General features: G+C 43.1%; 1 protein-coding gene across 1 annotated transcript; it reads left to right on the top strand.

Annotated features, from left to right (window-relative positions):
• The first annotated feature begins 10,664 nt into the window (after window positions 1-10,664).
• On the top strand, window positions 10,665-15,448 carry LOC146620192 (visual pigment-like receptor peropsin). Its single transcript, XM_085369450.1, has 6 exons — window positions 10,665-10,803; window positions 11,412-11,617; window positions 13,425-13,524; window positions 14,405-14,509; window positions 14,595-14,818; window positions 14,990-15,448. Exons 1-6 carry the CDS (start codon window positions 10,665-10,667, stop codon window positions 15,446-15,448), a joined length of 1,233 nt encoding a protein of 410 aa, XP_085225576.1.

Below are 15,448 nucleotides of genomic sequence, written 5' to 3' on the forward strand. Positions count from 1 at the left end.
TTATCCAAAAAAATGGTATTTTAGACAAAAGTGCTGCACTTTTGTCCTGAAAATAAAAAGCTGGCAGATAAGACCAATAATATAAAGTGTTCATTTCCTCTGTGCAATTTCAGACAGCTCAACTGGACAACTTAACACTGTAACACCATGCACTATTTTAGCATAATTATATTTTGAGCAGCAATCTGTGGTTATAGCAGGCTTGGCTGTGGAGTCATGAAACAGTTAGGTGCAGAGGGAACAGTAAAATCAGTCTGGTCTTTGTCTGAGGTGAACTTAGGAACTGTGGTCTCTGTTTACTTCATGAGAGCTTTGCTTCACATACAACGTGTAATATCCACATTTTAATTATAACTTTTTCAAAGCATCTAACTGTAGCATGAAGCTTTAAGTTTATGTCATTGGGTAAAAAGATTCCCCGCGGTGTTTAAACATATTCCTCACTTGTGTGAAATTATATTTGCGCAGAGTGACGAAGCCTTTGAAGCATAGGTGTGAACATGTTGTGGGCAGGCATTCGTGGTTTGTGTTTTTTTTAATGGGACCTATCCCATCCCATCGCCAGTAAGCCAGCTCGATGTTCCTTGAAATGCATATACTATTATATATTGTACATATATTTATTAGTTTCAGATGTAGCCATTCTTGTATTTTGCTTGTTTACATTATTGTATTTTGCACAACTCTGTTGCTTGTGAAGCTCGCACACAAGAATTTCACTCACATGTGCTGTACCAATGTACCTGCACATGTGATGTGACAATAAAAGTGATTTGATTTGATTTGATTTGAAGTTTTTTCCCCTATTTTATGTAAAATATAAATGGCTTGGTTCTTATATAGCAGTTTTCTGCTTGAGCACAGCTATCTCACATTCACACAAGCACTGTTCTTATGTCTAAGTGCTTTCTATCTAACATTCACACACATTCATACTCAGTATCTTGCCCAAGGATAATTTGGCATGCAGACTGGAGCAGCCAGCGATCAAACCACCAACCTTCTGATTAGTAGATGATCTGCTCTACTTCCTGAGCCACTGCAGGAAATTTTAAAAGGCTTCAGCCTTGCAGAGATTATTATTCATATTAACGACCCAGCACACAGGGGCATGGAGAGGCAGTAAATAGCTTTACTTCTAATCCATTTATGATAAATTGTAGAATCACCGTCACTACTACCAGCCTTGCTAGAGGCCACCTTTTGAGAAACCCCCTCGAACAATTTTTATTACAGATTTCCTGTAGATGTGAAAATGTATTTCTACGAATGCCACGCATGGACTAGCAGACGAAAATGACAGGCAAGCCATTTACTTTCATACAATCAGTCCCTGTGTCTGTCGTTCAGTGACAGGGAGGGGAAAAGTACGCACACTTTTTTTCAAGCAGATCCTGTATTGGTTTCTTGACCTGGTGAATGTCCCCAGTGAAGAGAGGCTTTGTGGCCTTCAGACAGCTCTTAGCCTTTAACACACACCTTCATAATAGCATATGTGTCTGTGATTTTCCATTTGGAAAATTGCTTGCTCTGTCTCTGGCTTTGCTTAAGACAGAGCGAGATCGAGAGAAAGATACAGTGACCTACTGTAGGTGCACCGTGATTGCCCAGCTTTGTGAACTCAAACACGTGCCAAGGTATACAGGTGAGCGCTAAGGTAATCTTGTCGTCTTCCTGTAATGTGGCAACACTTAAGCACTGTGCGGTGTATGGTAGGTGCCAGTGCTTTGTGCTTAACTCAGCAAAACCTGTATTTGATTCATGGATTTTTGTCAGAACAGAGCCCACATCTCTGCACAGCAGCTGACAGACCACAAGATGCCAGCTTCACACATTTATCCTCTGTGGACAGATGTCATTGTCTTTAGCTTTGTCCTTGTAGATTGGATGTGGGGTCTTCTTTGTCCTTTGTCCTTTAGCAACAGTTTAATCTCAGGAGCAGCTGCACTAAACAATGACTTTATAACATGCACTCCTAATCATCTTAATTTCACTGTAGGAGGATAGCTTTCCAGCCTGCTGCAGGAAATTGATATCAACAGTGTCATGACTTCATATTATGCGAACAAAAATAGGAACTTTAACATCTAGCAACAGTGTCATTCTGAGTCTCTGGCTGAAGGTATGGTGTGCAAAGACTGCATTCAGTGTTTGCTGCTGGACGGGTGACAGTTGGGGTCAGAGGTTCATTTTCCCCTTTGGCTCCTTCCTTCTCTTGCTCGCTGGCTTTCAGAGGCTGAAAGAAGACGCGGAAGCACAGAGGCATCTGGCATCAGAAGCACAAGCAGCCCTTCCCACAACATCCTGAACTGTGGCAGCCAGAAGAGAGAAACAAGGTGCACACTGTGAACTAAATACAAACTGAGGGGGGGGTGTTCAGGATACCCCTTTGGTGGGTGTGTCACCACAGAGAAGTTCACTGTGAAGAGAAGAAGGAGAGAAGGTGGACGAGGGGAGATGTGCTGCAATTATAAGTTTTCACAGAACAAAACAATGTTAATCAATAACACTGCACCAGCATCTGTTGGTGGAGCTAAATAAAGATCGTGTTTCTGAAGTGCCAGATGTTCTCACTCTGACATCAGAGCACATTTCTCAGTGCACACATTAGCTCAAACAAACTAAATTATGCTTCATATGATATTTCTGGGGTTTAGTGTATGTTTAGATGAATGTCATCTGTGTTTAGACAACGTGTGGTTACTGCAGCAGGTCTAAAGTCATCACCTCCTAAATGGAAGTACAGAAACAGGAACACAACTCTTGAGAGTAGTTCAGGAGTTGGACTAAAAGTGTAAGCAGATATTTGAATGGTCAAGATGGAAAAGCTGACAAAGCTCAATTTTATTAGTATCCCAGCACTTTTTTTTTTTATTATTGTTTTTGGATTGATTTTTGTTACCTCCACAGATGTTCTTAGTAGTGTTTACATGTGTGCGTGTCATTCTGTTAAAATGATGGGCTTGAAATGTTCTGAATTGACCCCTAAAACGTTGTAGGGGTGTAGAGCGTAGTCATGTTAAAACTCCATTAAAATTTGGTTACATCCACCAAGGTCTTCTAGGTTAACTTAATGATTTATTGATCAAAAGATGGCAAAAATCCTTATAACTTTAACTATAATTCGTACAAGTGTGATGTTTGCTGTCAGCATACAGAAAGTACTGCATGAAGACTTCAAGTATCATCACATTTGAGCTCTCATCTTTTCTTCAAGTCAATAGATTGATCTGAAACTCTATTTCAAAGTATGTTTCTTACTGCCATTCGCAACATTTAGGAAATTAGGCTTTTGTATGGGGATTCTAAGTATCCAAATATTACATCACATTTGACCTCTGACCTCACTTTTACATTTCATATCTCTTTCTCTTTCAAGTTGACCCCAAAATGTGTTATATCTATGACAAAAGTATTGTCGAGAGAATGAGAATGAGCTGCCTGGTTAGAAATATACTGCAGCATAATATTACAGTTTATAATAAAGTCAAGTTATTCATGTACAGTTATTTAAAAATCAGTATCTATTATCCAGTAGATACACCTACATTATGTTTATGTACTAAATACAATAAAATTTTCTTAAATGTAAATGCTGCCCAAACACTTGATGTTAGGCGCCTGTTAATACTGGATAAGGGTAAATACATTTCTTATTTATATTTTTCAGAACATTATTAATAGTAATATATTGAAATTTTAATACCAATTCTGTGCTATTGCCCAACTGAAAAGCTTCAGTCATTAATTCCTGTTGTAGAGACCCACCTTTTAGCACATCCCAGCACACCCACTCACTTCACCAGATGCACCTTGTTTAGTTCTCTCACCTTTGATTGGGTGTGGTGCTTGTCCTTGATTGCACTCACCTGTCACACATTATATGTCACACAGTACATAAGGACTGCATTCACTTTTGGCTCACTCTTTCCTCACTTCCACACGGGGCGGCAGCTGAGCATTGGCAGTCCATGTGTGTCTTTGTTTCCTTCCTTTTTTGCCTTATTTATTTGAGAATAAAAGGAGTACCCTGAAAATAATTCTGCATTAGATGGCTGCTTTTCTTATTCTAACCGGATGAGCCCATGAAGCTGATTGCTTCAGCCCTGAACCTTCCTCCCTTCAAAACATGGTCCTCCGAGCCGGAGAGGTATTAGCATCATGGATACACAGCAGCCATTTAGAAAATCCAGTCGTGATAGTAGACCTCCTGCCTACCTGCAACAGTATGAAGTTCAGTACCCTGGAGCTAGAAGAGCTACATGTGAGACAGAGAGCCAAACTGAATGCCAGCACAGTGATAAAGACACACATGGGCTGCAGGATCCTGTCGGAGAGTCAGACAGACCACCAGAGACATCCCTTGTTCCTTTACCCACCACCCAAGATGAGGTCATGAGGGAACTCCTAACGACCATGAGGGAGATTAAGCAATTTATGGTTCAATCATCTCCTTCCCATTCTTGTAGCTCCAGATCTTCCATTCGCACAGTCTCATCAGATGGAATCAAAGCTTCTGTATGCAGTTTACGAGCCAGTCCTCAAACACATCAACAACATGAGCAGCTCCCAGTGATTGATACAGTAACCTGTCAATCACCCTTCCAGCCCCCGCAGATTAGCCGTCAGTCTGGCTTAGTTACAGCTGCCAGCCCTCCTTTACCTAATTCAACAATACTAGATGCTGCTATCCCTTCAACTGGTTTGCCTAGACCAGTCCTTGCTACAGAAGATGAGAATCCCTTTGATTTCCTGGCCTTATCACGGCAGGATCCCGACCAGATCTCATGTGTTCAACCTGCTGTTCCTTTAGCTGAAGACCCTGTTCAACCTCTCATTCGCATATCTGACCACAAGCATTGCCCTCCTCTAGAGCAGCAACCAGCTACATCCAATACCTCATATGAACAGAAACCTTTGATATCTGGTACTGCTAGCTCGGGTCACTCCTCTAGCACGAGAACACATGTATATAAGCTTGAAGGTCCTTCATTTCCAGACCTTAGTAGAGAAGACGAAATGCAATACAGGATGTTACGGATGGCCCTTACAAACCTTCTTGATCCTCATGAGACAGAGCACTTCAAATATCATGTCCTTCTTGATCACCTCAAAGTAGACCAAGCTAAACGATTAGCTCTTGCCTTTTCCTACGCTCCTGACCCATACACTCAAGCCATCAAAGCCCTTGATGAGCGTTATGGGCAACCAAGACAGCTGGCATTGAAAGAGCTAAAGAATATACTGGAACTGCCTCCTATCAGAGCAGGTGATGGCCAGAGCCTTGATAATTTTGCTCTTCGAGTACAGGCTTTAGTTGGGTTGCTTAGCACTATGGGAGAACAAGGACGTGCAGAACTAGACTGTGGCTCCCATGTCGATCGCTTGTTAGTGAAGTTGCCTGCAGAGCATTTCAGTCGCTTCAAACGGCATGTTTACAGGGAACAGGGAGAAATGACGTATACCTTGCCTTTGTTCTCATCCTGGTTGCAAATGGAATGCAGGTGTCAACCAAAGAAGGCCAGTCCTGTTCCATCCTTCAACCAGACACGACCTGCCCGTAAGTACGCTTCTCCACTTACAACAATATTACATGAAGCAAATACATCTGATGATTCTGTACATGCAACACAGCCGATCATGACAACTAAGGCTACATGTGCATATTGCTGCTCACCAGAACATCACATTAGTAAGTGTCCTGGGTTTATTCAGAAGACAAAGGATGAGAAAACAAACTGGATAAAAGTAAACAAACGGTGTTGGCGTTGTGCTAGGAATCATCAGGCCGCAAAGTGTGACCTGAAGAAAGCATGTGCCACCTGTATGGGACTACATCTCCAGATCCTATGCGATGTAAATAAGAGATCTAAAACTGACACTCATCCTGTAGTGAGGACGCTATACTTTGATAGACCTAGTGATTGTCCTAGTGTCCTTTTAAAGGTCGTGAAAGTGCTCCTGCGAAATGGCAAAAGAACCCTTGAAACATATGCAGTACTTGACGATGGCTCCCAGCGTACCATTCTTCTGACATCAGCTGCACAGCATCTCAACCTAACTGGGGAAGCAGAGAGATTATCACTTAGAACGGTCCGTCAAGAAGTTGAAACTATTCATGGTTCTTCCGTAAGTTTCAAAATCTCACCCATCGCACACCCAGAGAAAACCTACACGATTACTAATGCCTTCACTGCAAATCACCTAGCACTTTCAGACCACACCTACCCTGTATCATCTCTCCAACGGAGATACAAGCATCTTCAAGGTATCCCATTACCCATTATTAATAAAGCAGCGCCACTCCTGCTCATAGGCTCAGATCATACTCACCTCATCACGCCTACTGCTCCATTGAGACAGGGACCATATGGGTCTCCTGCAGGAGTTAAAACCCAATTAGGATGGACACTTCAAGGCCCGATCACAGATTTTCATCCCCAGAGCAGTACAGAGCACGTGCAGTGTTTGTTCACATCTCTCAGTTCATCTGCAGATGTACTGCGTTATCATGTTGAGAAGCTATGGCAACTAGACACTTTACCTGAATACAGTGAGAAATCTGTGATCCGATCAAAGCAAGATCAACTGGCACTGGAACTCCTTGAACAGGCCACAAAAAGGGTTGAGATCAATGGTGTTAATCGCTACGCCACTCCTCTTCTTCGGATGGCAAACTTTCCTCCTTTGAATGTCCCTCCAAATGTAGTCATGTCTAGACTCCGCAACACTGAGGCTCGGTTAGCTAAAGATCCTGGCAAAGCCATGTCTTACAAGGATCAGATTTTGAAATTGGAGCAAGCAGGCTATATAGTCAAACTTAGCCCAGAGGAGATGCACAATAGCAAAGAAACCTGGTATATCCCTCATCATATGACAAGTCACAACAATAAAGATCGTATAGTCTTTGACTGCTCTTTCACATTTCAAGGTCAGTGTCTCAATAAGTACCTATTGCCAGGACCAATCCTAGGCCCAACACTTCTTGGTGTTTTGTTGCGTTTTAGGCAACATTCAGTAGCAATAAGTGGCGACATCAAAGGCATGTTTCACCAAGTCCGTCTTCTGCCTCCTGATAAACCACTCCTCCGATTCCTGTGGCGTGACATGAACAAAGCAGCTCCCCCTTCAGTGTATGAGTGGCAGGTACTCCCCTTTGGTACGACCTGCAGCCCTTGTTGTGCAATCTATGCACTGCAGAAACATGTGAAGGAATATCAATCTGACAAAGATGTGCAGTCTTCAGTAATGCAGTGTTTCTATGTTGATAACTGCTTGCAGAGTTTTCCATCAGCAGAGTTAGCTCGAACACTCCTAGACAAATTAAGAAACCATCTATCAGAAGGAGGCTTCGACCTTCGCCAGTGGGCCAGCAATAATCCTGTTGTGATTAGCCATCTACCATCTGAGGTAAGAACGGCAAGTAATGAACTTTGCCTGACTGAAGACAAGCCATCTGGCCCACATGAACGCACATTAGGATTATTGTGGAATTGTGAGACTGATTTGTTTGCCTATAAATACAGAACTCTAGCCTCACACCCCACCACAATGCGTCGTATCTATGCAGTACTTGCTCGTCTGTATAACCCATTAGGCTACTTACTCCCATTCACAACACGCGCCAAAACCTTGGTGCAAGAGCTATGGAGAAAAGAGAGAGATTGGGACGACCCTTCCCTTCCACACAACCTCTTAGAGGCATGGAAGTCCTGGGAAGAAGAACTTTGTTATCTCCCACAAATTGCCATCCCACGTTGCTATACTTCTAAGGAAATGGATGTTTCTACCACAGTTCGAGACATTCATATCTTCTGTGACGCTTCAGAGCGAGCATATGGTGCTGTCGCATATTTGAGATCAGATGATCTTGAAGGCCATGTAGAACTGAGTTTCTTGTTAGCTCGCTCACGTGTTGCTCCTAAACGGCATTTAACAATACCCAGACTGGAGCTATGCGCAGCCCTACTAGGCGCACGCCTCTGTGAGCTCATACAAACAGAACTCACCTTACCAGTCAGGACTACCACCCTTTGGTCTGACTCGACAACTGTACTTCACTGGCTTCAGTCAGATTCCTGCCGTTTCAAGGTATTCGTAGGAGCCAGAGTCTCAGAAATTCAAAACCTCACAAACAGTCAAGACTGGAGATACATCAATTCAGCCACAAATCCTGCTGATGATGTTACGAGAGGTAAATCCCTGAAAGAGTTCCTTAGCCCAAACAGGTGGACTGAGGGTCCCTCGTTTCTGCATGAACCTCCAAATAACTGGCCCACAGTTACAGATCTCCATCCTGATGATGATCAGACTGAGTTAAAGAAATCCTACTTTTTTGGTATTGTCAGTATACCCTCCCATACATACACACCCAGCTTCAGAACGTATCAAGAGCTATTGGATTTCACGGCTCATTCACTCTCCAACCAAAAGGGTAACATTCCTTCTGCAGCTGATTATCAAACAGCAGAACAAGAAATCCTTCGTCAGGCACAACTGGACAGTTTCGGTGAAGATTTAGCCCGTTTACAGTCAGACAAACCCCTCTCATCTGACAGCCGTCTATTGTGTTTGTCACCAGTGTTGTGCAGGAATTCTGGACTTATCCATGTAGGAGGCCGACTACGGCAAAGCCCAGACTTGGAATTGAATGTCATTCACCCAATAGTACTTGATCCTGCTCATCCAGTGACCAAACTGATCATACAAAATTATGATGACAAACTGCATCATGCTGGTTCAGAAAGACTTTTTGCTGAACTACGTCGGAAATTCTGGATTCTCAGAGGAAGGGAAGCCGTACGCAGGCATCGGTATAGCTGCGTCGCATGTCAGAAATGGAGAGCACAGCCCATCATTCCAAAAATGTCAGACTTGCCTGCTGCTCGTCTTAGGTTATTCAAACCACCTTTCTACTCCACAGGAATAGACTGCTTTGGACCATACAAGGTCAAGACAGGCCGCAGATCGGAGAAAAGGTGGGGAATAATATTCAAATGTCTCACCACTCGGTGTATACATCTTGACCTCCTAAACAGTATGGATACAGACTCCTTCCTCATGGCCCTCCAACGATTCATTTCTCGACGAGGAACACCCCTGGAAATTATATGTGATCAAGGAACTAACTTCAAAGGAGGAGATAAGGAACTACGGGCAGCTTTTAACAACCTTGCTCCGACTCTACAGCCGGTCCTGATGACTAAAAGAATCCATTTCAAATTCAATCCCCCGCATGCACCCCATTTCGGTGGAGCCTGGGAGAGGGAGATACGTTCTGTGAAGAATGCTCTGAAGAGAACCATTGGTGCACAGATGGTCACTGAAGAGGTCTTAAGAACAGTCCTAATTGAGATTGAAGGCATTCTTAACTCAAAACCCCTAGGCTATGTATCCTCAGACATTGCGGACATTGACCCCGTAACCCCAAACCTTCTCCTTATGGGCCGACATGATTCATCACTCCCCCTGGTATCCTATTCTGATTCTGACCTCCTAGGCCGACGACGATGGCGACATGCACAAATATTGGCAGATCACTTCTGGCGACACTTCATAAGAGACTATCTACCATCCCTCCAAAGAAGACCCAAATGGCAGAAGGAAAAACCAGATCTCACATTGAACTCTGTCGTCATGATTATGGATTCACACCTTCCACGAGCCCTTTGGCCTGTAGGAAGAGTGACGCGCTTGCTGAAAAGCCCAGATGACCACATCAGAACTGTGGAGGTCTTAGTACAGGATAAAACCTATATCCGCCCTGTCTCCTGTCTGATCCCCCTGCCCTCGCTTCCTGAAGAAGACTGATCCTGATCATATCAACATATTTCTCACTAGACATATGGGGGCGGCTGTTGTAGAGACCCACCTTTTAGCACATCCCAGCACACCCACTCACTTCACCAGATGCACCTTGTTTAGTTCTCTCACCTTTGATTGGGTGTGGTGCTTGTCCTTGATTGCACTCACCTGTCACACATTATATGTCACACAGTACATAAGGACTGCATTCACTTTTGGCTCACTCTTTCCTCACTTCCACACGGGGCGGCAGCTGAGCATTGGCAGTCCATGTGTGTCTTTGTTTCCTTCCTTTTTTGCCTTATTTATTTGAGAATAAAAGGAGTACCCTGAAAATAATTCTGCATTAGATGGCTGCTTTTCTTATTCTAACCGGATGAGCCCATGAAGCTGATTGCTTCAGCCCTGAACCTTCCTCCCTTCAAAACAATTCCTGTTTGGCATTCACACAAACCTGCAGGACACAATTCAAAGAAAATGCACAAGATGGCGTTTGAAATTGTTCAGCACCGCTTTGATCTCTGCTGAGGGCTTTAAGATAGCTTTGCTTGAGACGAGACCTTTGTCTTTAAGCTTTACGAAGCCACTCTGAAAATTAGACCACTGAACCTTTCCCTGTTGCCTCAAATTTCCACCCAAAACCTCTATCTTCTTAGTTGTTAAGCAGTAGATAGGATTACAGCTGCAGTCATTTGGACAGTTAGTAGTGAGGTATTAGTGACTGTGTCTAAGCTGGATTTAAAATGAACTGACCGGTCATCCCTGCTCGTGTGTCACTGCAGTGTCTACTGAAAGCAGAGGAGAGCAGGGATTTTGAAGAGGACAGAAAGAATTCATGCATAGGCATCGAAATTCAGGCCATGGAGCTGACGCTGAAGGCTTTCACTCTGAAGGTGGTGAATATTCCATGGAGGAATAATAACCTGAGCACCCTGCATACAGACCCTCCTCTGTCTGATCAAGGACAGACCATCATTGGAGTCTACCTGTTAGTGCTGGGTAAGTAAACCACCATACGCTAGAATGCAATGTTTATTTTTTGCATTATGTGTATTGTTTGCAGATGAAATATGTTTACTTGGATTGTACGTTATGCTACTGTGTCAGTATTGCTTGATATACTGTATTTCCTACATTCGCATGAAAGAGTCACACATTATTCAAGTGTCAAGAACAAAACCGACTCTTGTTTCCAAAGGCCAGTCCACAGCTGACACCCACAGTTTGGTTTGGACCGTGCCAGCTAAGATAGTCGAGAGATTTTGTGTAACACAGAGTCTGAGATATAAAAAGAAAGGGACCCTGTTGGCTTGTTATCTGACTACAGAGTAAAAGGGTTTAACTCTGAGCTTCACGGGTTATTCACACTATTGGAGTCACTTCAGGATGAGATCCAGAACTAACAGCAATGATACATACGTACATGTTCCTATACTGTATGTAACATATTATCTAATAGTACTATACTACTACATATGATACAATATGATAAAATATAATAAAATAAAACACCATACAATGTCATATGCTACCATAAGATTTAGTATCCTATGCTATGTGGTTAATTAGGTATCCCCTGAATATTCTGTGTGCTTCCCTCCCTGCAGGATGGCTGTCCTGGTTTGGAAACAGTTTAGTGATGTTTGTCCTGTACAGGCAGCGGGCCACACTTCAATCAACCGATTTGCTCACCTTAAACCTCGCAATCTCTGATGCCAGCATTTCAATATTCGGCTACTCCCGGGGAATCCTAGAAATATTCAATATCTTCAAGGATGATGGATATTTGATCACCTGGATCTGGACCTGCCAGGTAAAAGCCAAACTCGAACAAGACTTCAAAATACTGACATTTGGAACAACAAGTCTTATCGCAGGAGCTATGACTGTGCAGAGTCACCAAAAAACCATCCGTGTGCATCTGCTGTCTTTGGCCAGCCCTCAGTTAATAAAGTACATTAAAAGAATCTGTGGAAGTGTAACAGTAAGGTGTATATGCGTGTGGGTGTGTGTACGTGAAAGGGATTATTCTAGTAGACATGTGGGCTGGAGGTTAAATCGTGATAAGATTACCATTGTGGAGGCCTTTCTTCTAGCAGTAGGGCACCTGTCAACAACCAAACAGTGAACGGTTAAGAGCTGCTTTGGTGGCTATTTGTTGAATTTTATACCTACATGCACTTATATTGCAGGATCTTATATTTAACCATTCATTTCTGTGTTTTTCTCTTCCTACAGCCTCAGCTTGAAAAGAAATATTTGTCATACTTTAGCTTGGAATTCATCCAGGATATTTTCTTGCTCGAAGCCAGGCGTGGTAGAAATTGTGATTTCCGTGCTGCAGCGAGTGAAGTCTCTGAGGAGTCATACAAAAACAAGCCGGTGTAACCAGAATATATTTTAGTCTGGAGAACGTAAACTTTAAAAATCTAAGTGAAAGAGATACTGTAACTCAAGCTCTGCTGCTCTTAGGCTTCCCTACAGTCACAGAGATGATCTCATATCTCAGTCATCCAATCTCCGGTGAAAGAGAAATATTGGGAAGGGAAGTACCCCACCTCTCTTATTTCACCTTCCCCCAAGAGAAGTGGGCTAAGGCAGGGAGCCTCAGACGTAAATAAGGGAATCAGGTAAAAAGTGACAGAAATAGTGGAGAAAAAGAATAGAAAGGTGAAGGAGACAGGCATGTGAGAAGCACATTACTGCATGGAGCGTGATGGGACATGAGCGAGCTGCAAGCTGGGCCTCATCCCCGTGTTTCACACTCGGTGGGGCAGGACATTATTAGATATGAAAGAGCCTCTCAGGATCATGTGACATTACAGAAGGAAAGTTCGGAGGAAGAAATGATGCAGCAGTGTAAAAGGTCTATGAAAGTTTACATCACCTTCTTGAGAGCCAAATAAAAGACAGATTAGTTGCACTAAACTGCACTAAACCACTATTTTTATTGCAAAGGGTCCTGAAATTTTATAAGAACTAAAATGAAACATAAGATTAACGCTTAATAAAAACCATACCAATGTTAGTAAGATAGTTTTCTGCCAAATGAGGGTGAAAAAACATGATGCTTGGAAGTAATAGGATTACATTTAAGGAAGATCAAGAAAGTAATCAGACCTCAACTGATCCCCATCACCTGGAAATGGCACAGCAGGAGCTGGGTGTTACATAGTTGGGGCCAGACTGAAACACAGTAGCATCATTTCCTTTAAGAAGAGCTGTGATTAAAAGATTCCCAAACATTGGGCTGACTGCAACAAAGCTCCATGTGTTGCCATATTTGAGAGTCAAATCAAATTTTCCTGTGATATAAGTTAATATCTACAAATTAGCAGACGCAGTAAAGATTTTCCATTTTAACATCCTCTTATTGAACCTGTACAGCTTACATCAGAGGAAAGGCTCTGTGTCTGGAGCATATTGACCAAAAGGGAGGAAGAGCTCTTTATCTGAAGCATCTCTATCTGATAAAATCTAAAGCAAACTCGGCAGACAAAGGTCTGACATTAGACAGGCACTGGCTCTCTACCCCGAGGCGTCACTGACCACTCACAGATATTTTGAAGACGTGACATCAGGAACTACCAGTCCATCTTTCTCTCTCTCTTTCCATCCAGGTGGACGGCTTCTTCACGCTGCTCTTCGGCCTCGCGAGCATCAACACCTTGACGGTGATCAGCATCACCAGATACATAAAGGGATGCCATCCAAACAAAGGTTTACAGCTTTAGCCCAGCCTTTTGGCCTTCCTCGCATTCCAGCAGCAGTCTCTTATCTGACAGGAGAGTGTGGTGTTTTTAGTGCTAATGAAAGCTCATTACAGGCTTCAGCTGTGGAAATAACGACCACTCGTCTCCAGCAGTTTCATTTTTATTTCTCAAAGACATTATTAACTTATTTTGAAGTGAGATTTGCTATTTTGGGGGTTGCAACTGATGTTAAAAAATGCCTTAATTATGCTGGAAATTTAGTTGAGCAACTGCTTCTGCTGTCGGCGAGGGATAAAGGATTTTATTGTTTGTGGCTGCTCATGTTAACCTGAGTGTTTTTACATTTGCCGTTAAACTATGGACATTAGTGGTAAATGTGGTGTGGCACCAGCTGCGTTTGCTAAAACCTTCGCTCTTATACTAAATCTAAATCTGAAAAAACCCCACTGCATGTGTTTTTGTGTGCAAATGAGTTAGGAGAATGAAATGTGCAGGTAAACCAGTGCAGATAATACGCAAAATACAGCTCAGTATTAAAATCACTGAAATCCTTGAAAACTGCTCTGCACGTATAATATGGGATATTTAAATTAGACGTTTGCTCGTTGCCTGGAAATAGAACAAACTATTATTTTCTTCCCTTGAACACTTTATCAACAGAGGCCCTTTTCAGTCGCAGATGTCAGCAAAGGCTGTTAAAAAAGAAAAGACTTCATTGTTCAACAAAAATTCATAGCAAGTCAAAAATTCTGCATCTAACTTTTTCTGTTGCCAAAATCATGACCTTTAAACTGTTTTTAAACTGCAAACAATCCTGCAGTCAGTTCCACGGTGTGAGAATAGCAGGCTGTACTCATGTTACTTGTCCTTGCTCTGTCTTCTCGCAGCTCATTGTATCAGCATCAACACGATTGCTGTGTCACTAATCTGCATTTGGACTGGAGGGATTTTTTGGTCTGTTGCTCCACTCCTGGGCTGGGGCAGCTACACAGGTCTGTTTTATGCATCGGACTTAACGGTGCTTCATGCAACATGACAACAGAGCCGTGATCTGACCTTGTATCTCGTGTTTCTTAGATCGAGGTTATGGAACTTGTGAAGTGGACTGGTCCAAAGCCAATTACTCCACTATTTACAAGTCCTACATCATATCCATCCTGATCTTCTGCTTTTTTATCCCGGTGATGATCATGCTCTTCTCCTACATCTCCATTATCAACACAGTGAAAACCACGAATGCTATGTCAGCTGACGGTTACCTCACCGCCCGCCAAAGGAAAATGGAGCGGGACGTCACAAGGGTAGGACAAAAGGAAAATAGTCGAGTCTAGTTGTGGAGGGTTTATTGAAAGGCTTGATTAGAAATGTAAAAAGGGACTCTTAAAAGGTCTACTTAAAAGCGCCCGCTCGGTCATAAACCTCCTTTCACGTTACTCAAGTGCTGACAATAGTTTCCTTATGTCTCTTTTCAGATTTCCATTGTAATCTGCACTGCTTTCATCCTGGCCTGGTCACCATATGCAGTGGTGTCTATGTGGTCAGCCTGGGGCTTCCACGTGCCAAGCACAACCAGTATCATCACCCGCCTCTTTGCCAAGTCTGCCAGTTTTTACAACCCGCTCATCTACTTCGGCATGAGCTCCAAATTTCGCAAGGATATTTTGGTACTTCTGCCGTGCGCGCAAGAGCACAGCGAGGTGGTGCACTTGCAAAACATCACGCCAAAAGCCGAGGCCCCGCCCCCGCCTGAATCACTTCCAGGCCAGAAGCTGGAAGTGAAAAGTGCAGCTGCAGAGCTGAACCAATCTGAGCACGACAGTGATTCGGGGGTCAACAGCCCTCCTCAGACTCCTCCGTCTGACCCACAGGTCTTCCACATCGACGTGCCCTCTTACACTGAAACATCAGAGTACTGGTGTGACAGGCTCTGA

This window comes from Diplotaxodon limnothrissa, linkage group LG13, assembly GCF_057381915.1.
Source record: "Diplotaxodon limnothrissa isolate DT_005_m linkage group LG13, D_limnothrissa_male_GT1.1, whole genome shotgun sequence".
Taxonomy (NCBI): domain Eukaryota; kingdom Metazoa; phylum Chordata; class Actinopteri; order Cichliformes; family Cichlidae; genus Diplotaxodon; species Diplotaxodon limnothrissa.